Here is a 24,767-nt window from a genome sequence, read left to right on the forward strand (position 1 = left end):
TGAAATAACTCAGCTGGAATTGCATCACCTCCACTAGCTTTGTTTATGGTGATGCTTCCCTAAGACCCACTTGACTTCTCATTCCAGGATGTCTGGCTCTAGGCAAGTGGTCACACCATCATGTTTATCTAGGTCATGAAGATCTTTTTTGTATAGTTCTTCTGTGTATTCTTGCCACCTCTTCTTAATATCTTCTGCATCTGTTAGGTCCATACCATTTCTGTCCTTTAATTGTGCCCATCTTTGCATGAAATGTTCCCTTGGTATCTCTAATTTTCCTTGAAGAGATCTCTAGTCTTTCCCATTCTATTGTTTTCCTCTATATCTTTGAACTGATCACTGAGGAAGGCTTTCTCATCTCTCCTTGCTCTTCTTTGGAACTCTGCATTCAGATGGATATATCTTTCCTTTTCCCCTTTGCCTTTGGCTTCTCTTCTTTTCTCAGCTATTTGTAAGGCCTCCTCAAACAACCATTTTGCCTTTTTGCATTTCTTTTTCTTGTGATGGTCTTGATCACTGCCTCCTGTACAATGTCATGAACCTCCATCTATAGTTCTTCAGGCACTCTGTCTATCAGATCTAGTCCCTTAAATCTATTTCTCACTTCCACTGTATAATCATAAGGGATTTGGCTTAGGTCATACCTGAATGTCTAGTGGTTTTCCCTACTTTCTTCAGTTTAAGTCTGATGGAAGTGTAAGTGGATGCAATCCAATTGAATAAAGACTTTGGCACCATCTTGTAAAATTGGAGTTGTGCTGTTTTACAACCTAAAGCTTGGCTGTAATTGGTCAAAAATTGAGATGTGGATGACTTCCTGCTAAAAGGAAACAGAGACGGATGGAAGTCAGGTCCCGCGTCCTCATAGTAAATGACGTTGTTTGAGTAGGAGAAGATGTGGTGGACTTAAACTCTCAAGTTGTATTTACATATCAAAAAGAAAAACATGAAACTTCCACTAAAATCGGTGCAACTAAAAACCTTGGCAGACCTTAAAAAAGAAGGAAATTATGACACAGGCTTTAGCATTGATGACCTTTGAAGACGTACTCAGTGACATACTCCAAACACAGGGCAAATATTGTATGAGTCCACTTATGTGAGATACCTAGAATAGTCAAATTCACAGATACAGAAAGTAGAATAAGGTTCCCAGGGGCTGGGATGAGGGGAGAATGTGGAGTTAATGGGTGCAGCGTTTGAGTCTGGGCTGCTGAGAAAGTCCTGGATTGGGCAGTGCTGGTGGTTGCACCACTGTGCAAATGCGCGAAGGGCCCTGAACTGTCCTCTTAGAAACGCTTGAAGTGCTAGCTTTTATGTATATTTTACCACAGGGAAAAAAAAATTATAGGGGTGGAAGGAACTTGGCAAGTATCCTATGAAATTGGTTGTTCCTAGAAGGATTAGTATGAGCTTCATTAAAGAAACTCTATGGGAGAGGTAGAGGGTGGGAAGATTTGGGAGAATGGCATTGAAACATGTAAAATATCATGTATGAAATGAGATGCCAGTCCAGGTTCGATGCATGATACTGGATGCTTGGGGCTAGTGCACTGGGACGACCCAGAGGGATGGTATGGGGAGGGAGGAGGGAGGAGGGTTCAGGTTGGGGAACACATGTATACCTGTGGCGGATTCATTTTGATATTTGGCAAAACTAATACAATTATGTAAAGTTTAAAAATAAAATAAAATTAAAAAAAAAGAAAAGAAACCAGTCCTAAGCCAGTATATTTGGCATGATTTCTGAATAGCTCTGTATTGGCAGCCAGTTGTGAACTTTCAGTTTTGACATTTTATAGATGCACTTGGTCTCCAAATGTGTGTCCTGTCTTCCCCCCACGCATGTACCAGTGTGCTCATGTTCCAGTCTTTACTAAGTGGTACTATACGCCAGGCACTGTTACAGGTCCTCATAATGCTGCAGACAAAGCCACTGGCAACATCCAGCTTAGGCATTGATGCAGCAAACTTGATTTTGCTTAGTGGTTGCTTCATTATTTCATTTGATGGGTTCAAAGTGACAAATGATTTGTGAACCCTCTTTGGCCGCCTCTTCTGTATGTAAGTAGAGGAATTTCCATGATATGACAAAACCACAAGAATGATTTAAACCAAGTTTATTCATCCATATCTTTTTAGATAAACCTAGAAAAGAAGTCATTTTATCCACTTATAGCTTATCTCACAAAGGCTGCTGCTGCTGCTGCTATTAAGTCACTTCAGTCGTGTCCAACTTTGTGCGACCGCATAGACAGCAGCCTACCAGGCTCCCCTGTCCCTGGGATTCTCCAGGCAAGAACACTGGAGTGGGTTGCCATTTCCTTCTCCAATGTATGAAAGGGAAAAGTGAAAGTGAAGTCGCTCAGTCGTGTCCAACTCTTAGCAACCCCATGGACTACAGCCCACTAGGCTCCTCCGTCCATGGGATTTTCCTGAACCCTGAAATACAGGCCATATATAAGAAGAGGAACTGCCCTGGAGTAGGGGAAGAGAATTAAGGGATGAGGGAGAGAGATTGGAAGGTCTGAGCCCCACCTTCGGGGTCTTATCAGAGTTTGAACATTGATGAGGAGCCTAAAGAGCTGGTCCAAGAACCCAGCATGTCTGTAGGTCCTTCCAGGCCAAGCTGGGCCTCAGATTCCAGTTAAAGGTGCAACTTTGATGTTTTCTTTCTTCTTCCTCCCACCCTCTTCATTCATTCATTCTTGTGTTCAACATCTATAAAGAAGCTCCTGTTTGCTGATTATTATGTCACTTCCTGGGGAGTATCTAGGGTACCCTGAGCTCTGCTCTCCATCAGCTTACACTCTGTTCCCCAAAAGGGTAGCCAACCTGAGAAGCCCACCGGTGGGACCCACAGGCTCCTGAACTGGGTCAGCTGATGGCAAATGTCAGTTTAAGCAAGAATCATAAAAATATGTTAACCTGACTGTCCTTTAGGGCAAACCAGGGCCGGGTCTTTTTGTGGCGGATTGTGCAGTACGACACTCATGTGACTCTCCTCCTGGTCCTCTGTGGTTCTCACGGTTCCTTCAAGTTAAGCTAGAACTTAAGGACCTTCACAAATCAACTGAAGAAGAGTCCTGGATTTTTGCATTCCCTCCACTCTTTTACGCTCATCTCACCCACACCTCATCTGACTTTTTTTTTGTGTGTCATTTATTTTTATTGAGTTGTTCCAGAATATTTAACTTGCCTTTCATGGAAATAGTGACTCTCACTTAATTCAAAGAATGTTAATTGCATTTCCAATCACATTTGAAGTAGAAGTAGCGTAGAAACACATTTGGTAACAAATGCGGCTTCCTCCTGGTAGTATGGAGCTCAAGGGTAGGAGCTGACAGGCTCCCACCTCCTGCTAAAGCAGGGTTTACCAGCCTTGGCATCTAGCCTGCCCTGGATGTCAGCTGACAACTTTGTGCTAAGTATAGGTTGGTTAAGAGAAGGTCTAAGGGGAGTAATGGTTTCATTGAGGAGGCAGAAGTAGATAGGCTTTTGGAGCTAAGCAATCTTGTAAATTCTAATGACAGTTCTGCCTCTTACCAGTTCTGTCTCTGAAGGACTTGAATAAGTCACTTCACCTCTCAGGCTCAGTTACAAGATTCTCAATAAATTGGAGGCCATTATTCTCGGCCCCATTCTCAGCCAGGCCCCTTGAGTGCTCCATTGAAATGCACTTGACTTTACCTCAGCCTTTTGTGTTTCAAAGACCTTCATTTTTATCTCTTCCATCCTAAAGCTTGATGACTCAGCCTTCCCTGGCTGAGTCTTAAAAGAGAAGGACCCAGAGGAGCAACTTTTTATTCCTTCACCAGGAGTGCAGACTCAGGAGACCAGCAAAGAAGCTGTGGGCTGGCTTAAAGGAGGGAGATAGGAAGATATTCTAGGGAACTGTCTGGTCTTTGAGTCTTGAATAGACTGTTTATTAGGTGAGGAAGCCCTAGTCAGAAATAATGGGCAAAGCCAGGAAGTGGCAAGCAGAGGGTCTAGTCCTCAGGTCTAAAGAACCCAAGGTTGAGTAAGCCATGATTCCTGCCCTTGGGAAGGTCACAGACCAGGATTAACCAGTAAGGAAACAGAAAATCCCAGTGCAGCCTGCTTAGTGCTGTGAAAAGGGAAGAAGTGATAGCGTTAGTCACTCAGTCGTGTCTGACTCTTTGTGACCCCACATAGCCTGCCAGGCTCCTCTGTCCATGGGATTCTCCAGGTGAGAATACTGAAGCGGGTAGCCACTCCCTTCTCCAGGGGGATCTTCCCAACCCAGGGATCAAACCCACATCTCTTAACATCTCCTGCATCTGCAGGCAAGTTATTTACCACTAGTGTCACCTGAGAAGCCCAAATTCTTGTGAACCCTCTTTAAATTAAGTGGATTTTTGAGAGCTAACCCTAGAACAGAGACCCTTAGTATAACATTCTCTCCTTGAAAGAACATTTGAATTTGAAGCAGCAGGCACAGATGCTGAATTTTTGAATTGGGAACTGCATGTACTTAAAAAGAAAAACCCTAAAGGAGAGGAGAAAAACCAAGAGAAAACATGCCATCCGTATGGGGAAATGATCTATGTTCCTAGAGGCAATCTGTAGCATTTGCATAAGAGGAGTAGCACATAACTCAAGTTTTAAAACATTTTATAATACTTAGAGAGGTGTCAGATTTCGCATCTTTTGAGGAAGATAAGGGACCGCCATGGATTAGCATCCTGAGCTTGCCTTAGCTAAGCAGACTGCAGTGAAAAATGAAGCAGGGGAAGCCTGAGAGAGGGTAATAAGAATGATGAATGGTGAGGTTGATTTTGGAAGATTGGGATGGATCGAGGAAGAAAAAACAGTTGCGTTGGGGGAGAAGATCTAAAATCTAGAATTACCACCTTCCATCCAGCCCACTCTTTCCTTCAGGCCAGTGCCTGTTTGATTTCATTGCATGACCCACGTCCGAGGACTCGAGTGTTATTGTCTCCGTGCACTGCCGTGCTGGTAAACCCAAGGAGTTCTGGGATTAAATATGAGGCACCTAGCCCCTATCCAAGGAGCCTGTCTTTTGGTACCATCACCCATGGCTCATACCTGGGAATCACCCATTCACCCAGCAAACTGGGGAGCACCCACTGTGGGCCAGACTCCAGGGCTGTTACTGGGCTATCTAACCTCTCTGCACCTTGTCCTCATCTGAGAAATTAGGGAAGTAATAATTCTACAGAGGAGATGGAAAGATTAAAAGAAGTGGTACATTAATATGAGACGTAGTGAGCCTAGCATTCTTTCTTTTTTGCCTTTTGTATTTTTTTAAATTGAAGTATAGTTGATTTACAATGCTGTGTTAGTTTCAGGTGTACAGCAAAACGATTCACTTATATATGTATGTGTGCGTGTATGCATATATATGTTTATGTATATATGCACACATATGTATTTTTTCAGATTCTTTTCCGTTATAGGTAATTACAAGACACTGAATATAGTTCCCTGTGCTATATAGTAGGTCTTGTTGTTTATCTGTTTTATATATAGTAGTATGTATCTCTTATACCTAGTATTCTTTTAAAAGAAAAAAAACCACCAATTTCTTAATCCCATTTGTTTTCAAAGAGAAGGATGGTTTTTCACATGGCAGCGCTAAAGAGCCCCAGCCTATAAAAAGATATTTTCCTATAGCACATCCTAGTTGTGGTCTTTTGTTTTCTTGTCTTTTTGTTTGTCTATTTCAGGACTGTTATTTGACGTGAAAAGGTGCATGCCTGCTGTATTCCCATTGTGAATTGTACTCCAGTCCATTAAAGATAGGTCCTTTGTTTTAGTTTTCTTTTGATATCTGAATTTTTGTTTATTTTTAATTGGAGTATAGTTGCTTTACAATGCCATGTTGGTTTCTGCTGTACAACACTGTGAATCAGCTATATGTATACATATATTCCCTCCTTCTTGAGCCTCCTTCCCAACGCCTTCCCCATCCCACCCCTCTGGGTCATCACAGAACACTGAGCTGAGCTAGGATTCTTATTACTAACAAGCTATGAGTATTGTTTGCACTCTCTCTTGGGGTAATATTCAGTCAGACTAGTAGGCAAAACCAGGTGTCTTCTTCCTCATCCATTCCAATGCTTACATTTCGCAGACCGGAATCAGGGACCCACAGAGGGGAAGGGGCTCACCCCAGGTTAAGCACTGATGGGTGGCCCATCACCTGATGTCTTGACATTGTGCTAGAGAATGGCTCACTCAGTGGAAGGGACTTAAGGTGCTTTTAGCCTTAGTCTTTCGTCTTTCCTCAACACTCACCCATTCTTGGCTCATTGGGTAATTTTTAGAACTTAACTCCTTTGATTATTATTAAGTTATCCATTGCTGGCTTGGTTACACAAAGCTGATAAAGTTCAGATGCATTTATTCCTGGAAACATCAACCCTAGAAGCCAGGTGATGACCCTTGGAGAGTTTGCCTTGCTATATAGCACTTGGTGGAGCGTGTGGCCAAACGGTTCTGAGAACCATTAATGGGTTTTCTTTAAGACAGAGGAGACCTGGGGAGAGGGGATTTCTGTATACTATGTACTGTTCCGAATGCCATATTATAAAATCCTGCACCAGGGAAATCTGACCAATTTTATGGATCCCCCAGCCTTTTCCCCCACATATTCTGTGTCAACACACAGAACTGTGACTGTGGAATGCCTTTCAGACAGTTTCCTGAGAAGCCCACCATAAGAAATACTTCCCCAGATACACTGGGTTCTATTTAGAAGGAGAATGATTTTGAGAGAGTGGAGCATCAACTAAGCAGTATTTGTTAATTATGGACATGAGTCACTGAAGTTTTTAAGAATGGAGAAATGATGAGTTTGATAGGGAACAACATTTTTACCTAAAAATCCCTATATAAAGAGGGAAACAGTTTCAAATATTTATTTCTAAAAGCTCCATCTATGTTACAGATTCTTTATAAAAGGAGTTACTTTTATATTCATCACATTTACATTGAAGGTCAGATTCAGGGGTGTATTTTTTTTTTTTCCAAAAGCATGAGATAGCATAACACCAACAACCATTTTTTCATAAAAGCAGAAATGCGTGAATCATCTTTACATATGCCATGTATTATACTTCCTTTGCCATGAGTTAACTGGTGAAGCTCTATGTTGGCCAGAGGGTTTCATTCTCATTCGCATGTCATTAGAATGTATTGGAAAAAGTCTGCGATACCTTCAGTCATTATAGTTACCCAAATGGGCGCCATCTATTAATAACAGTACCAAAATACTGATGCACACGGGCTTCCAGTGTTTTGTTACAACCTTGCCCATCAGTGGTGCAGTACAGGAATTCAATAAGGGGCACTCCCTCTGTAACTTTTCTTAGAATCCTTTTGTTATTCCAGTTAAAGCAACTGTACCTTCAGTGATTCCACACATGCACTCTCCATAAAACATTATTGTCATTGAAGTAGGAATTCACTGCGCAGAATAGAATGTCCTCAGGACATCTTTCCTGTAGCACTCACTGGGGAGTTGCTTTTTGTGTATTTCATTTTCTAAACAGAAGCTTGCAAATAACATAAGATGATGCACGTTGGAATCCTCTGTACTTTGATTTAACTCTATAGCGAATCTCCCATGTAATTTGTTCTAATACTAGTTTCTTCACGCTTTCATCATCTGTTTTCTAGGACTCTTCCTACAATATTTGCTGACCAAGGAATTTACTTCGTTTGTTAACAGATTATCTTCTGTGTATTTTTCCAGCCATTTTTGCCAAGGCAGGAAAAACAAGTGTTTTCCTTATTGGATTTTATTATCTTTCATTTTGATGTATGAAATCTCCAAAGAGACTGCAGAACCCTTTTCATGGGGTTTTAGTGAACATTGCAAAGTTCAAGACTGGCTATCAGAAGACTTAAAACATCATCAAAAATTTATAGAGGCTCATCTTCATATTCTGGATGCTTTGTTTTTAAATGTCTTGCTAATCATGCATCTCTGTACTAATGTTAAGTAATATCTCAAGGCATAATACACACTTGGGGTGAAGTTCTTCCTTAACGATCATGGTTGTAAATTGTTTTTGAAGTAGTCTTGAGGATTTAATTTTTCTTTAACCAATTTCTTGTCAGATCTAATTAGATAGGCATTGCTGTACTTGAAGATGTAGCTAAGAAAGAGCTTGTGTTGGGAACAGAAGTATCAGCTCAGCTGTTTTCTTGCTGGTCACATGCTTGTGTTCTTAGTATGCTCAATCTGTCGTCCCTTTGTAGAGCTCTTTTTTTGTTTTTAATATACACTTTTATTTGGAAGAATTTTAGACTTGAAGAAAAAATGTGAAAGTAGCAGGCAGAGTCCAGTTTTCCCTAATGTTCATATCTTGTGTGTGTGTGTTCAGTTGTGTGTGACTCTGCTGTCCTCTAGGCTGTAGCCCTCCAGGCTCCTCTGTCCATGGAGTTTCCCAGGCAAGAATACTGGAGTGGGTTGCCATTTCCTTTTCCAGGGGATCTTCCTGACCCAGAGAAAGAACCCGCATCTGCTGTGTCTCTTGCATTGCAGGCAGATTCTTTACCTGCTGAGCCACTGGGGATGCCAACATCTTATGTAACAATGGCCAACTTGTCAAAACTGACATACCAACATGGGTGCGTTGCTGTTACTAAACCCTCAGGCGTTAGCTTCATTTCACCAGTTCTACCGTTTATGTCCATAGTCTCCTTTAGTCTCTGACAGTTTCTCAGTCTTTTTTTGTTTTTCTTTGATGATTGACCTTGATACTTTGGAGGTGTGAACTGATAAGGTAGTTTATAAATATCCCTCAAATGTGTATTCTCTCGTGATCAGACTGATAAGTTGTATAAGTCTTTGGCAAGACTGTCTCAGAAGTGAAATGCCCTCCTCATGACATTCTGTCTGAAGGAATCTCATCTCTACCTGTGGCACCACTAAGGTTGATAACCACCTTTTCCTTTTTTTTTTTCTTTTTGAATATTTTATTTTATTCTTTGTGGGTTTTTTTGGTTGTGCTGGGTCTTTGTTGTGGCATATGAGATCTTTAATTGCAGCATATGGGATCTAGTTCCTTGACCAAGGATCGAACCCAAGCCCCCTGCAGTCTTAGCCACTGGACCACCTTGGCAGGCTTCTGTGCTGTAAATTACTGTTTCCCTTTCCTTCTTCCTGTTTCGGAAGTGAGTCATGATACCTACCCCACACTGGAAGTGAGAAAATTGATCTCCGCTTCCTGGGGAGGGGATGGAATCTACGTATATCATTGGGGTTCTTCTCCAAGGAGTTTTGTCTCTTTCCCGCATTTATACTTATTTCTTAGATCATGAAGTCTTATATCCCCATGGGCTCATATAGATTTATTTTGTACTTTGGGTTATAATGCAGGACTCTTTTTAAGTCCTTTGTTCATTTTGTGACAGTTATTTTAGCTAAATATTATTGTTATTATCAAGTAATATTCATAAATGCACTGAAAGAGATATTAGTATGATTGGTAATACACTTAGCCAGGCATATTTGTTCCCAGTACATCTCAACATGAGAGTTCAGGACCCTGCCCTCTGCACTGACACAGTGAGACACGGACACTCCAGTGACAGAGCCCTCCCTGCCTCTCCTCCTCTCTCTGTTTCTTGCTCTCTCTGCCTCCTCTGTCCTGGCAGGGTGACTTCCGGCAGCCTCCGCAGCTAGTATGTAGAGCTTCGTCATTCAACAAATACGGATCACACGTGTGCTGTGGACCAGACACTGTTCTGAGCACTGATCATACATGGTGAACCAGACAGTGGGGGCTCTGCTCTCCGAAGCTTATATTCCAGTGCAGAATACAGATATCAACTAAGAAAACAAATGATCAAACTGGTCCTTTCAGGCAGGAAAACACTGTGAAGAAATCCAAGCAAGGGAATATAAAAATGACTAGTACTCAGGATCTCAAATTGAAGAGAGAGACCCCTCTCTCCCTCGGTGCCCCTGCAGGGCAACTCTGTTGACCCTTTCTGGGACTCATGCCCGCGAATGGTCTGGAATGTCTCATTGGTTATGCCCTTTGAGTTGCATGCCCTTGCTCTGGCAGGTCAAGCCTGACCAGTAGCCCTGTTATAATCATCGGAAGAAAGCAAGGTCTGGTTCTGTGAAGGAAAGCACAGAGCACACAGAAAATCGACAGCCAGGCCTGCTGGGATCCTGAAGCCAGCTCTGCCTTCTCGGAGTCTCCAAGCAATGACTCAGGGGGTGTTACTAACATTCTACCAAACTGGCTTCTCAACCAGCCTTAATAGCATCCCTCACCTAAAGACTTCATACCTCTCTCTGGAGGTGGAACCTACTTCCTTCTGTCTTCCTGTCCTCAAATCAACAGAGACACCCTGGAGGGCCCTGTGCAGATTCTTTGAAAGTGAGTACAGTAAGTCCTCTACAGACGAACCTTCAAGTTGTAAACTTTCAACAATGTGAACATGCATTTGCATGTCCAGTCTTGTAAGTTAGTTCATGTGTCTGATGTACATTGTTACATGTGTGCATCCTCTACAAGTGGCTGTGCTTTTGTGTCCTGAACAGCACTGTATGCAGTACACTGTATGCAGTATACAGTACTATACAGCAGAAGATATTAAGAAGAGGTGGCAACAATACACAGAAGAACTGTACAAAAAAGATCTCCACGACCCAGATAATCACGATAGTGTGATCACTCACCTAGAGCCAGACATCCTGGAATACGAAGTCAAGTGGGCCTTAGGAAGCATCACTACGCACAAAGCTAGTGGAGGTGATAGCGTTCCAGCTGAGCTATTTCAAATCCTAAAAGATGATGCTTTGAAAGTGCTGCACTCAATATGTCAGCAAATTTGAAAAACACAGAAGTGGCCACAGGACTGGAAAAGGTCAGTTTTCATTCCAATCCCAAAGAATGCTCAAACTACTGCACAATTGCACTCATCTCACATGTTAGTAATGTAATGCTCAAAATTCTCCAAGCCAGGCTTCAGCAATATGTGAACTGTGAACTTCCTGATGTTCAAGCTGGTTTTAGAAAAGGCAGAGGAACCAGAGATCAAATTGCCAACATCTGCTGAATCATTGAATATGCAACAAAGTTCCAGAAAAACATCTATTTCTGCTTTATTGACTATGCCAAAGCCTTTGACTGTGTAGATCACGATAAACTGTGGAAAATTCTGAAAGAGATGGGAATACCAAGGTACCTGACCTGCCTCCTGAGAAACCTGTATGCAGGTCAGGAAGCAACAGTTAGAACTGGACATGGAACAACAGACTGGTTCCAAATAGGAAAAGGAGTACGTCAAGGCTGTATATTATCACCCTGCTAATTTAACTTCTATGCAGAGTACATCATGAGAAATGCTGGACTGTAAGAAACACAAGCTGGAATCAAGATTGCCGGGAGAAATATCAATAACCTCAAATATGCAGATGACACCACCCTTATGGCAGAAAGTGAAGAGAAACTAAAAAGCCTCTTGATGAAAGTGAAAGTGGAGAGTGAAAAAGTTGGCTTAAAGCTCAACATTCAGAAAACTAAGATCATGGCATCCGGTCCCATCACTTCATGGCGAATAGATGGGGAAACAGTGGCTAACTTTATTTTTTGGGGCTCCAAAATCACTGCAGATGGTGATTGCAGCCATGAAATTAAAAGACGCTTACTCCTTGGAAGGAAAGTTATGACCAACCTAGACAGCATATTGAAAAGCAGAGACATTACTTTGTCAACAAAGGTCCGTCTAGTCAAGGCCATGGTTTTTCCAATAGTCATGTATGGATGTGAGAGTTGGACTATAAGGAAAGCTGAGCACCGAAGAATTAATGCTTTTGAGCTGTGGTGTTGGAGAAGACTCTTGAGAGTCCCTTGGACTGCAAGGAGATCCAACCAGTCCATCCAAAAGGAGATCAGTCCCAGGTGTTCATTGGAAGGACTGACGTTGAAGCTGAAGCTCCAATACTTTGGCCACCTGATGTGAAGAACTGACTCATCTGAAAAGACCCTGATGCTGGGAAAGATTGAGGGCTGGAGGAGAAGGGGAGGACAGAGGATGAAATGGTGGGATGGCATCACCAACTCAATGGACATGAGTTTGGGTGAACTCCAGGAGTTGGTGATGGACAGGGAGGTCTGGCGTGCTATGGTTCATGGGGTCGCAAAGAGTCAGACATGACTGAGTGACTACTGACTGACTGACAGCACTGTATAGAGTACAATAGTTTAGTATCTTTATTTCAAGCCCAGGATGTCCAGAAGTAAGCATTAACAGCAGCAGTGATGTAGTTGGCACTGCTATACTTTTCAAGGTACTGTACTGTAAGGTGAAAAATGTTTTATTTTTTGTGTTTGTTTGTTTTTTATGTATTATTTGTGTGGAAAGTATTATAATCCTATTACAGTACTATATAGCCAGTTGTGTTATTTGGGTGCCTATGCTAACTTGGTTGGACTTACGCACGTGCTCTTGTTCATATGTTTGGATATAGGGGACTTAGTGTAAAGTTTTAGTAATTAATTCCCTCTGCAGGGAACACATAGGGCAGGTCCCCATCCACAGGTCGAGTCATTGCAGAGAAGCCATGTTAGGCAACGTCATAGAAGATCCTTGTGCTGAGTGCATCACTTTCCCACTTCTGGCTCTCAGAGGTCCATCTGGAATTCTTCAGATAGACCAGACAGAATCCAGTTCAAGTTGATTGGTATTCCCATTTTTATAGCAAACAAAACAAAACATTGAACATGATGAATGTTAGAGAACATAACTGAATCTTCTTAGAGTTACGACCCTCCCAGCCCTGAGTATTTTCAAAGCTATCTGCTTTCCTGGTTTGTTTTTTTTTTTTTTTTTTTTCTTTGCCTCTCCTCAACCTCTACCACCTCAGGCAGGGAAAAATGAGAAATGTTACATATGACAGACTAGACATGATCAGCTGTAAGACAGGCCTCAGGTGCATGCCCTGGCCTAAGTGTCTACATTTTCCAGATGAGGGAGCTAAGTAATCACTAGTTTGGTCTTTCTTCCCCTTTCCTGGGTAATGATGCATTTTTGTCTGGGGAGAATTTTTTCTGGGACTTGTGAAAACCAAGAAGCAACAGGAACCTTTGTAAAAGGAGGAGGAGAGTCACAGAGGATCTGTGGCTTGTAGTCTTGAGTATCAAGGACACCGTTTTATTTAATAGCAGCTACCTGGCACTTGTCAGGAATGAGAAAAGAGAAGGGAGAGAACTGGAATAGAATCTTTAGCAGTTGATGGTTGGGGAGCAGGAAATGGAAGTGGATTCCGTGGCAGTCAGGAAACACTGACCAAACACTGCCACTGTGCGTGTGGAGACGAGCAAACGCAGGTCTCGCATGCACAGAACCAACGGTCTAGGTTTAAGTACAGCCTGAGGGTCAGCATCACTTTAAAGACAATCCCATGGGGACAGATCACATATATTCCTGAGACTCCTGCACACTGAGTGCCGGTCTGTTTCAGGCTCCACAGCGGACACCTTTCCATTTCTTGTCTCACTGGTCCTCTGAAGCATGTATTGTTATTGATAATTCCTTTTAACAGATTGGAAAATAGAGGTGCAGATATGTTAAGTTGTTTGGATGACAGAGTTGGGAAAAGCAAAGGTAACATTTGCCTCTCTCCCCTGCCTTTCAGCACTCTCCAGTCTCTGCCCAAGGAGTTAAATCCACCTGAGTGTCTGCCTTCCTGCATAGCCCCTTCTTGAGGTTCTACCAGGAGGACCTTCCTCTGGGCTGTGTTGTCTGCCTGCATCCTACCGTTCTGCCCCTGGCTCCCTCAACCTGCAGTTTATCCTCTTAAGTCTTATTGCTGATTCCTCTTTGCTTTCCTGTTTTCATCCAGCCTTCCTAGTTGATAAGGTGGCTGTTTCATGAAGTCTAAAACCAGGTTTATTTTGTAATTTAATAAACACAAGTGAAATGCCTTCACGCCCATCAATCCCTCAGCCCTGGTCTTGACCACACACTGAAAGGCAGTTGCTTTTAGTCCCTTTTATAGATGAGGGACTATCTTCATGATACTAGGCAGCCATGTCCAAGCCACCTTGCAGATAAGAGCTGGAGCTGAGACTCGGATAAGGTGTGTGTCTTGTTCTTTTCTAGCATGCATCATAATCCTCAAGATGACAAGGAAAGGAACTTGTGAGACCATTGTCCTTCTTGAAATACCAGACAAGGGAAGAACAGAGGAGTTTAAACTCCTTCAAGAGAAAATGGCAAGCTGTTTGGTCCTTAGACGAAGAAAAGAGAATTGTGTTTCTCCATCCTAAAGCCCACATGAATAGGGCTTTTATAACTGATTTGCTGTAGACAGACAGAAAATGAGGATTATTGAGAATGTCATCATCATGATTTCCATTCTTGAATGAGATTGCAACTACTGAATACTAACTACCTGGCAGGCTGTATGGCACTCAGAAAGAATAATAAGTCATGGTCCCTGCTGGTTCAGAAATTCCTATGCCAATGCTGCCAGGTGCAGGAATGTAAATAAATAATTACAAGAGCATGCAATGAGTTCTCTAATAGAATTAAATATAAGAGCATTAAGGAAGGACCCAACAACTGCCTTGGGTGTTATATTACGAATGCTCACAATGAAAATCAGAAAACCCAATTTGTAGTGGCTAAAAATAAAATAGGGGGTTTGAATTTCTTGCCTAAGAGTTCTGGTGTAAGCACCTATAGAATTGGTTTGTAGATTAGCAGTGTGTTGACCTCACAGTCACAGAATGGCGGTCATAGTGCCAATCTTCACATCTCTATTCACAACAGAAAGGTGAGCGGGTAGGAGAATGATATCTGAACCTTATGACTAAGAAATCAAATATATGCTTTGCTATCTCATTTTGAGCAATCCTGGGCCACATGGCCTCCCCTAGCAGCAAGGTAGTCTGGGAAATCAGAGTAGAATCATGATGATTAGCTGGATCTTGAATGAATCGTGAGCCACTCACGGGGGCTAGGGACATTGCAATTACAAACAAAATCAATGTTAGGAATGAAAAATAGGGAAGACAGAAAGACTGCTCAGAGGCAACCTTCTGACATGAGTCATCAAGGAGAGAATTACAGAAAGTCATCAAAGAGAGAATTACATGAGCTCATCCATGAAGGATAAGCAGGCTTGTGTATGGTAGAGAAGAAATAAGGATATTCTGGGGGCGGGGGGACATATGCAAAGGCACTGAGTCATGGAAGACATGTTCAAGAAATACCAGAAAGTTCTTTTCTCCTGGAGTTAGAGTTGTAATTTTTAAGTGGAACAGGTTTCACTGCCGATCTAAAGAGGATAGTTGTTATTCTGTAAACCAAGAAAGTCAATGGAGGTTTTGAGACAGAGACCCATTTTCCAAATACTCTTTATCTCAGTAATTTGGAACACATTAGCCCTGTGTTCTTATTTACCTGGCATTTGGACACAGGTTCTGATTTCTTAGCAGTTTTGCACCATCTATTATTTTTATGAGCCCTGTGGGTTCCAGAGGGCTTCCCTGGTGCCTCAGATGGTAAAGGATCCACCTGAAATGCAGGAGACCCAGGTTTGATCCCTGGGTCAGGAAGATGAGGGCATGGCAACCCACTCCAGTATTCTTGCCTGAAGAATCCCATGGACAGAGGAGCCTGGCAGGCTGTAGTCCACGCGCACACACAGTCAGACACAGCTGAGTGACCAACGCTTTCACTTGTGGGTCCCAAGTACTTCAGAAGTCAAAGTATTGGCTACGCTCTTCCCATAGCCTTATCCTTGTACCAGGGTCTTGTTTCAATCTTTGAGATGCTTTTTCCTGCACCCTTGATGGGTGACAGTTTGTTTCTCCTTTAATCACGTTGACTTCTGGGTCTTCTCAGATACTGTTTAAGTTTCCTGGACAGTAGTCAATTTCCATCAACTTCTCAGGCTTATCTCAGGCTGACTCTAAGGCGGCACATATTTTCAGCCTTTACAGACTTTTCAGATCCAATCAGATCACACCCCTGGGGCCCCTAGTGCCTGGCAGCTTCTGCAGCCCACCTGCCATGCAATGTGGATGCCACCCTTCAACTTCCCTCTCAGTTGGAGGTTCAGCTTGTGTATCTAAGAAGCGCTAAGTCACCCTGCAGCCTTTGTATTCCAGGTTTGGGTGCAGTCTCTACATTCAGGAGGGGAGAGCAGGTATCATTCCTCATCCTGTAATCTGAAGATCTCATATTCATTGCTGTAATCAGTCATTCGATGATCGCATGGGAGAAATAAGAGAGAGAGAGAGATTCTTAATGTCTCTACCTCTGTGGGTTCGAATCCTGCATCTCCCACTCTCTAGCTATGTGGCTCGGGGAGATTTGCTGAACTTCCCTTACCTGTAAGATGGGATCTTGAGAATATCACTTGTAGTATTAAGTAAAGGACCAATGAGCTATGAAAAGTGAAGTGTCCAGAGCAGTGCTTGGCACATAGCAAGCATCCAATATATGTTAGCTGCTAATATTAGTAATATTTTTATTACTGTGCTAATGTGTCCCAGCAAGCAGAATAAGTTAAGATCGGTTTTCAGAGACTCAGAAGTACTTGCAAAAATGTTTTGGGGGCACATTCCCAGCATCAGTTTCTCTCATAGGTGAAAGCTTGTCAGTGTATACCATCTACACCACCAACTTGCTGCCCCTGAGCTAGCGATGATGGGTGATTCTGCCCCTCAAGGGACCAGGAAATGACATTTCTCAGTAGTCAGACATGTGCTGATCAGAATTATCAGAAATCCTCATCCTGAGTCGGAGTTTCAGAAGCAGGCTGATGACTAGTGGCAGGAGCAGTGGCCTGGGAGGCAGAGCTGGGCCCTGCTTCTCCCTCTGCTGTGACTCTGGGCAAGTCCCCTTCTCCCTCTGTGTCTTAGTTTCTCTAAACTTGCAGTGACCCAGCCCAAAAATGACCACCAACAGCCTCTCTTTACCATCTCTTTAAAAAGCACACGTCATACTTAATGGATGGTTATGTAATATCCTCCTCTTCCCCTCAGTTGTAAATTCCAGAAATAGAACTTTGATCTTTTGAGTACATCACTGCAGCCAATTCAGGAGACCTAAGAAACATGAGTTCCATCCCTGGGTTGGGAAGATTCCCCTGGAGGAGGGCATGTCAGCCCACTCCAGTATTCTTGCCTGGAGAATCCCATGGAGTCTGGAGAGCCACAGTCCATGGGGTCACAAAGAGTCAGACACAACTGAAGTGACTCAGCACATGCACGAACTGCAGTCACAGACCCTGTCAGTACCTGACACAGAGTTATTGCTCATTCTAATATTTTTTTGAATGAATGAATGATGTGGTAGAAAGAAAAAGATTTGGGAGTAAGACCCAATTTAGAATTAGGATTTGCTGCTTACTGAGAGACACTCAGGATTATTGCCTGTAAAATACGAATGATAACAGAAAAAAATTGCCAGGTTGTTTTGAGGACTGAATGTGAAAGTTTACACACACACACACACCAGCAGCCCTGGCCTATGCCTAGCATATAATCAGTGTTAGGTAAACAATAGATATTTTACTTACTTCTATAGAGCCTAGCAAAGGGGAATGGAGTGTTCTGTGTTCTGATGATTAAATCCTAGGTGGCAAAGGTAAATCTGAATATATATTAATAGACTTTGAGTGCACTATCACAGGGCAGCCTGGTTCATGCGTGCTTAGTCGTTCAGACACATCCAACTCTTTGGGACCCCATGGACTGCAACCCACTAGGCTCCATTGTCCATGGGATTCTCCAAGCAAGAATACTGGAGTGGGTAGCCATTCCTTTCTCCAGGAGATCTTCCTGACCCAGAGATTGAACCCAGATCTCCTGCACTGCAGGCGGATTCTTTACCGTCTGAGCCACTAGTGAAGCCAAGTTCCTAGGGTTTTCTAAAACCCCCTTGGCCTGCTAGTGACCCACCATCTTCTCCCCCTACCTTCCTTTAACTTTTGCTGCTTTTTATATAACCTCATATTTTGCCTTAGATGATACACAAATCTAGATCCCTGGGCAGACACAACAGAATGAGGCATAATGGGATGCGAGATGGCCGGGAGTAAGTGGAGGGTGGGAGGCAGTGGGGGAGCACCAGGAGGCCCGTATCCTCTTCGCAGCCCTGGCCTGGTCCAAGCTCACCACGTGATTGTGAGCAAACCGTCTCCTCTGCAGGTTTCCCTCTCCACACCTGTAGAACTCTCAGCCACTGACACAGACCACGACAGCACTCAGGAACCTGGGGTCTGGGGTTCAGAGCTGGGTTTGTGTCTCAGCTCTGCACCCTGACTGCTGTGAACTATGGGCAGGTCAAAGTACCATCTTTGTACAATGGACAGTGGGATTCAGATGGGCTCGTTTAGAGCAAGGACACGGTGTCTCCAGAGTTTCCGGCAGGCTTGTGAATGCGAAGTTACAATTTGTTTGTTGGGAGGCTCACAGGCTGGCCCTGACTTCCCCCTTAGTTAAAGTTTCTCCCTGATGAAGAAGCTCAGGTTTCCTGAGTCAGATGCACATCCATCAGCCTTCCTGCTGGCTCAGCACTTGGCAAGCACCGGCATCTTTCACAGCAAAGACATGATCCCCACTGGGTGTGAGTGTCACCAGCTCGCATGCAATTATTTTAATGTCTGGCCCGGGACCTCCTTCTGCCCCGATTGGGCATATCTCAAGAGAGTCTCCCCTCTTTCACCCTTCAAGCCCCAGCTTGTGGCAAGGGCTAAGTCTCCTTCTAAGAGATGCTTCTCTGACCTTCCAGAGATGCCATTTCTTCTTGATCTTCCCTCCATGATTGCCTTCTACTAGCTGTCTGGGGACCCATCTCCCCAGCAGGTCACAGATGGGCACTCCCAACAGGGGCCTCTGCCATCTCCCAACTTTGTGTAATGTAGGCACCTAATAGTCAGAACCTGCATGTACCGAGCACTCATCCTACGCCAGGCAGTACTTCCATGCTTTACATGTATTAATGAGTTGATTTTTCCCAGCAGCTCTGGGAGACAGTGCATCCGTCAGTCCTGGCTGGAGGCAAAAACCATACCAATTATTTGAACAGAGAATTTAATCTTTAAAAATGATAACTAGATGTAAAGAGTTCACTTGGTAACTATAAAAGCAAAAATAGAAAATTGCAAGAAGCAGTTCCCACCCCTGGAGCTGAAGGAACAGAGGGAAGAGGTGGAAATTAGTCCAGCTCGGGCCTGGAAGCCACACTCTGAGGTGGGGTCTGCAGGCAACTCCTGAGCCAGCAGCACCCGGCGGGGACAAAGGACCATGAAGCGGGGGCTGAGTTTTGGAAAAACTGCAGAGTGGGTTTAGCTGCTGCTGAAGGAAGGAAGTGCCACAGCTGGTATGGAGAAAGGACATAGGGACAGGAAGCAAAAGGAACGGGCAAGTCTTTCTTTCTCCCCCTCCTGACTGTCTCCCTCTCATGAATAGGAAGTGGCTGGCAGAGCAGAAGTAGAGTTTGCAGAGCCCTGGCTTCAGCATCACAAAACAGGTTTGGAGCTGAGAGGCAAAAGCTTAAAAGACTGATCTCAGCTGGAGCTGTCACTATTCAGTTTCACAGATGAGGAAACTGAGGCACAGAGAGATTCAGCAATCTGCCCAAGATTAAACCACTACCTAGAGCAGAGCCAGGATTTGACTCCAGGCAGTCTGGCTTCAGCACCCTGGCTCTTAACCCCTGGACCATAAATGCTGAATGGTGAATGGATGGATGAATGAATGGGCAGGTGGGTGGATGGATGGATGGATGGATGGGAAGGCCCCAAGATAGTGCTTAGACCAGTGCCCAGCCATGCTTCCCACAAGCACAGGTCCTCCTGGCCTGACTATCTTTGTTGCCCACCAGGTCATTCACTGGAACTCCCCCAAGAAGCTGCGGGTGAAGAACAAGCACGTGGAGTTTTTCCGCAACCTCTACCTGACCTTCCTGGAGTATGATGGGAACCTCCTGCGACGGGAGTTGTTTGGCTGCCCCAGTGAGGCTGACGTCAACAGTGAAAACGTGAGTGGCCCCAGGGCTTGGCCATGCAGGCAGGGGGGCCTCTCTGCTGGTCTGCCAAGGACTGCCAGTGCTTGGCTCTGTGCCAGGCTCAGGGCAAGCCCAGGAGGAACCAGGCGCCATCCCCCCCTTGGAGTGGGGAACAGGGCGGTGGAGCGGGGGTGGGGACACATCAGTAGGTCACTTCCACGCTCATCTCTGTGGATGCAGAGGGGATACGCATGCCCAGACCAGGTGAAGTCAGAAGGGAGCTACCAAGCAGAGGGATCAGTGTGAGAAAAAACTCAGTGAAACAACAAGCAAAGGGTCTCTGCACACCTGGGGACTCTGAGGGCTTTGTGGACAAGACACCCACATAGGAGACCCAGGATTCAGGGTCAGTACATAGGGTGGCACAAAATATCTTCATAGCTAGATCACAGACATAGCTGGCATCTACTTTATTATCCTGTTTCTTCACTGTTTATAATTTCTTTGTATATCTTATTTGATGCTCATAGAAACCTTTTTTTTCCCCCCAATTAGAGTTGAAGACATTTTAGACACAGAGAGGTTTTGCAGTTTGCTCATTGTCCCACAGCACGTACAAGCAAAGTTGAGACTGATTTGAAGCTGTGAGGAGCAGGATGTGGGGAAGCAGCTTACTATAGTGGAAAAGGCAGGGTGTGTGGGGTCAGCTTGGCCTGGTTGGGCTTTAATCCCTTCTGATTTCCACTTCTGTGATCTCAGGCAAGTTACTCAATCTCTCTGTGCTTCAGTTTCCTCATCTGTCACATAGAGATAAAAACTGTCACAGGGCTATTCTGAGACTGAGACTATGTGTAATCCATCTCCGTCAGCATCTGCACTGCGTTGCTGCTATTGTTGAGTTGCTATGTCGTGTCCAACTCTTTGTGACCCCATGGACTGCAGCACGCCAGGCTTCCCTATCCTTCACCATCTCCAGGAATTTGCTCAAACTCATGTCCATTGAGTCCTTGATGCCATCCAACCATCTCATCCTCTGTCATCCCCTTCTCCTCCTGCCTTCAATCTTTGCCCTATGTTAGATGCTTGATAAATATTTGCTCCCTGTCCTTTCCTTGACCCTTAGTATTAAACACATGAGTAACTGGTTCATTCAGTCAGTCAACAAACATTTATTGAAGGCCTTATTCTGAGCACTGAGGATTCATTCACAGGACAATGATCCCTGCTCTCATGGTGCTGATATTAATATTTTAGTAGGGAAGACACAATGACTAGACGAGCTATCAGGAAAAATTATCAGCCAGTGGCACGTGTTACATAATGACATATGAAGTCAAGGAGGACTTCTGAGGAGGTGACATTTTATCTGAGACTCAAATTCAAGAAAGAGACAGCTGTGGAAGAGCACAGGATCAGGGGAATACAAGTCAGAGTCACACAAGGGGGCGGCACCTCCTCACACCTGTCAGGAAGGCTGGTAACAAAAGATAATAAGAGTTGGCAAAGACGCAGAGAGGTTGAAACCTTGTCCACTGTCGGTAGAATGTAAAATGGTGTAGCTGCTATGGAAAACAGTATGGAGGGTCCTCAAATAATCATAATAATAGTAGAACTGTCATATAATCCAGCAGTCCTACTTCTGGGCATATGCCCTAAAGTGAATTGAAATCAGGTTCCTGGAGCAGTATCTTCATTTCCATGTTCAGTGTAGCAGTATTCTTAATAACCAAGCTATGGAAGTAACCTAAGTATCCATTGACAGGTGAATGGATAAGGAAAAGGCAGGATGTACATACACAATGAATATTGTTCCACTTTAAAAATAAGGCCAGTCTTATCATCTGTGACAACATGGATGAACCTGGAAGACATTGTACTAATGAAATGACTCAGTCACAGAAGGACAAATACTGCACAAGTTCTCAATATGAGGCTTCTGAACTAGTTCCACGTATTGATGCTGACAACAGAATGGTGGCTACCAGGAGCTGGGGAGAGGGAGTCATGAGGAGTTGATGTTCAGGGGCTATAAAGGTGCAGTTAGTTCCAGAGATGCCCTCTACAAATATATTTAAGAGTGTAGACTTCACGTTAAGTGATCTTACCACATACACACACACACACACACACACACACACACACACAAAGGAAAAACCAAGAAAGTTTTGGAGGCGATGGTTATCTTTAATACCTTAAACGTGGTCATAGTAGCATGGGTACATAAATATAGCCAAACTCACTAGATTGTTTTAATTATGTGTCATTTTTTGTATACCAGCTATACTTCAGTAAGCCTTCCCTGATGGCTCAGTGGGTAAAGAATCCACCTGCAATGCAGGAGACACAGGAGATGTGGGTTTGATCCCTGGGTCGGAAAGATACCCTGGATGAGGAAGGAGCAGCCCACTTCAGTATTCTTGCCTGGAAAACCCCATGGACAGGAGCCTGGCAGGCTATAGTTCAAAGGTCACAAAGAGTCAGACACGACTGAGTGACTAAACATACACATACTGCAGTAAAGGCTGGAAAGGGGAAAAGAACAGCAAAGGAAGCGTATTCCAGGTGGATGAAGGTGCTGGCACGGATGTCCTGAGGCCGGGCAGGTTTGCTGTGAGGACCGGAAGGAGGGACCATTTGCCCAGGGGCTGATAGGAAAGGTGGAGAGCAGGAGATGCCGAGCAGCGGGGAAGCAGGAGGCAGGCTGGAAGGATGCTAGAAGTGTTGTTTGTATTCTTGGATGTCAGGAGGATTCTTTTAGGCTCTAGTGCAGGTGGGGGCGGGGGGTGGGGCAGAGCAGGAAGCTCTGCCAGCATACACCTACCTGGCCCTTTATCAGGATGACCAGTAGCACGGCCACTCTTGCTCTCTGTCACTTACCCCCAGGTCACAGCATCATCCCCTCAATCTCCAGCCTTTCTCTAGTCACCCTCCATGCCTTCCTCAGCCTCTGCCCTTCTTTTCCACTCACCAGAGAGGAAACAAACCCATTAAGCTCTTGACCTCCATCTCAGACTCTGGGACACCCTTAGAGGTCTCCACAGACACTGTGTTATTCTGGGTTTTCCTTCCGTTCTTTTCACTCAAGTCAGAATTTGTTATCATCATCAATATTTGAGTGCCCATTCAGCACTTTTCCCCCAAACATTAAATATAAACTGTTCTCCTGCTCCCTTTTTTTTTTTTCTTTCCTCCATGGAAGAGGCTCAAATACAAAGCCTTGCAGGGTGATGTCATCCATTAATCTCTGTAGGGGTGAGTTCCCGTGGTGTGCCGCTCAATGCCTTACGAAGTGGAACTGCCTTTAACAGTGACTCACCAGCCCTTCCTACACCAGTCTCCCCTGGTGGATCATCAGAGGGGAGAAATCTTCTGTGGTCCTTCTTGGAATCTGTGGCTGCATTTACTTGGTGAATAAGCACTTATGAGAGCTGGCCACCTGCCAGGTGCCATGCAGGGCACCACGGTTGAAATTAGAGGCTGCTCCAGGCCCTGGAGATGGAGCTCACCATGTGACAGTGTCAGAGATGGTGAGAGGACAGTCTGCCTGGGGGCGGGGAGAGCGGCCTTCTCTAAGGCTCACCCCACCTGTCCCCCCCAAAACTCTCCCCTTGACACTGAGCCTACACCCACCACCTTTGTGTTCCTTCCAGCATCCCAGGCTCCCCCACCCTCCTCAGGGCCTTTGCACTTGCTTCTCAATTCCTGGCACACCCGGCCTGTCCCAGCCTCAGGTAATCCTTTACCTCACTCTCTGTGAGGTGCCCTATTTTCTTTTCATGGGCACATACATGCTGTCCACAATTACTGTATTCATGTCATTTTTTCCCTATTTTTCCCCCAAGTATAAGACTGTTAGACACTCTACGTGTACCATTCACCCCTAGCAGAGCAGCAAGCACATAATGAACACTCAAATATTTACAAAAAGAGCAGAATGAAGGACCAGACCTGAAGAGCCAAGTAGAGAGTTCGCAAAGGACATGCTGGTGCTTTCTCTACTGGAGCAGAGGCGAATCGGGAGAAGGGCAGAGAATGAAGCTGACCCTTGCGGGGCCTTGGCTATGCTTGGGCATTTAAATTGAATCCTGTTGACCATGAAGAGTCCCCAGAGGGCTTCAAACATGGTCAGGTTTACATTTGAGAAAAGTTTCTCTGGGTGGAGAATAGAATGGAAGGGTCTAGACTAGAAGCAGGGAGCCTAGGTAGAGGCCATTGCTGCATCCCAGGCAAAAAAGGTGGCAGTGGGGCTCTGAGCAGAGGCAGTGGCAGTGGGGACAAAGACAGCTGGAGTGTTTTCTGGGCACTGAGAACAGGGGAGCAAGTGCAGCCAGTACCCATAAACCGAGGCGGCAGGTCCCTGGGCCCTGTTGCAGTTAGCTGCCTTCGGCCCGGCCAGCCCAAAGTGAGAGGGGCTAGAGCAGGAGTCTGTAACATACAGCCTGGAAACACATCTCTGCACCCCTGGTCCCTTGCCGCCTGCCCAGTGTTATTTGCAAACACTGCCAGAGGGAAAGGGTAAGACCTTGGATCTGGCCCAAAGCCGACTGCTCTCAGTTCTGGGAAGAGGTCATTGGAGCCTTGAGAAGCGTACTGATAGTGGTCCTCCTAAAGAGAGGAAGTCAGGGACCTCTCCATTGGACTGCGGATCCCAGGTGGGAAAGGGCTCCAGTGGCAGGCGCCAAGTCTCAAGACACGTTCATCCACTCGGCAGATAGTCATTCAAATAGTCATCAGCCACAGGGCCAGTGATCTGGGGCAGCAGTGCAGATCGAAGCCCGACTCTCACAGTG

At 44.7% G+C, this 24,767-nt stretch overlaps 1 protein-coding gene across 4 annotated transcripts in view; it reads left to right on the forward strand.

Annotated features, from left to right (window-relative positions):
• LARGE1 (LARGE xylosyl- and glucuronyltransferase 1) overlaps positions 1-24,767 on the forward strand; it is a 609,925-nt gene that overhangs the window by 532,721 nt on the left and 52,437 nt on the right. For all 4 annotated transcript variants that reach the window (XM_070370200.1, XM_070370202.1, XM_005898334.2 and 1 more), the window contains one exon: positions 19,855-20,010. In XM_070370200.1, coding sequence (XP_070226301.1) covers positions 19,855-20,010 — 156 coding nt within the window. The remainder of the gene's footprint in view (positions 1-19,854; positions 20,011-24,767) is intronic.

Source organism: Bos mutus, chromosome 5 (assembly GCF_027580195.1).
Source record: "Bos mutus isolate GX-2022 chromosome 5, NWIPB_WYAK_1.1, whole genome shotgun sequence".
Taxonomy (NCBI): Eukaryota; Metazoa; Chordata; class Mammalia; order Artiodactyla; family Bovidae; genus Bos; species Bos mutus.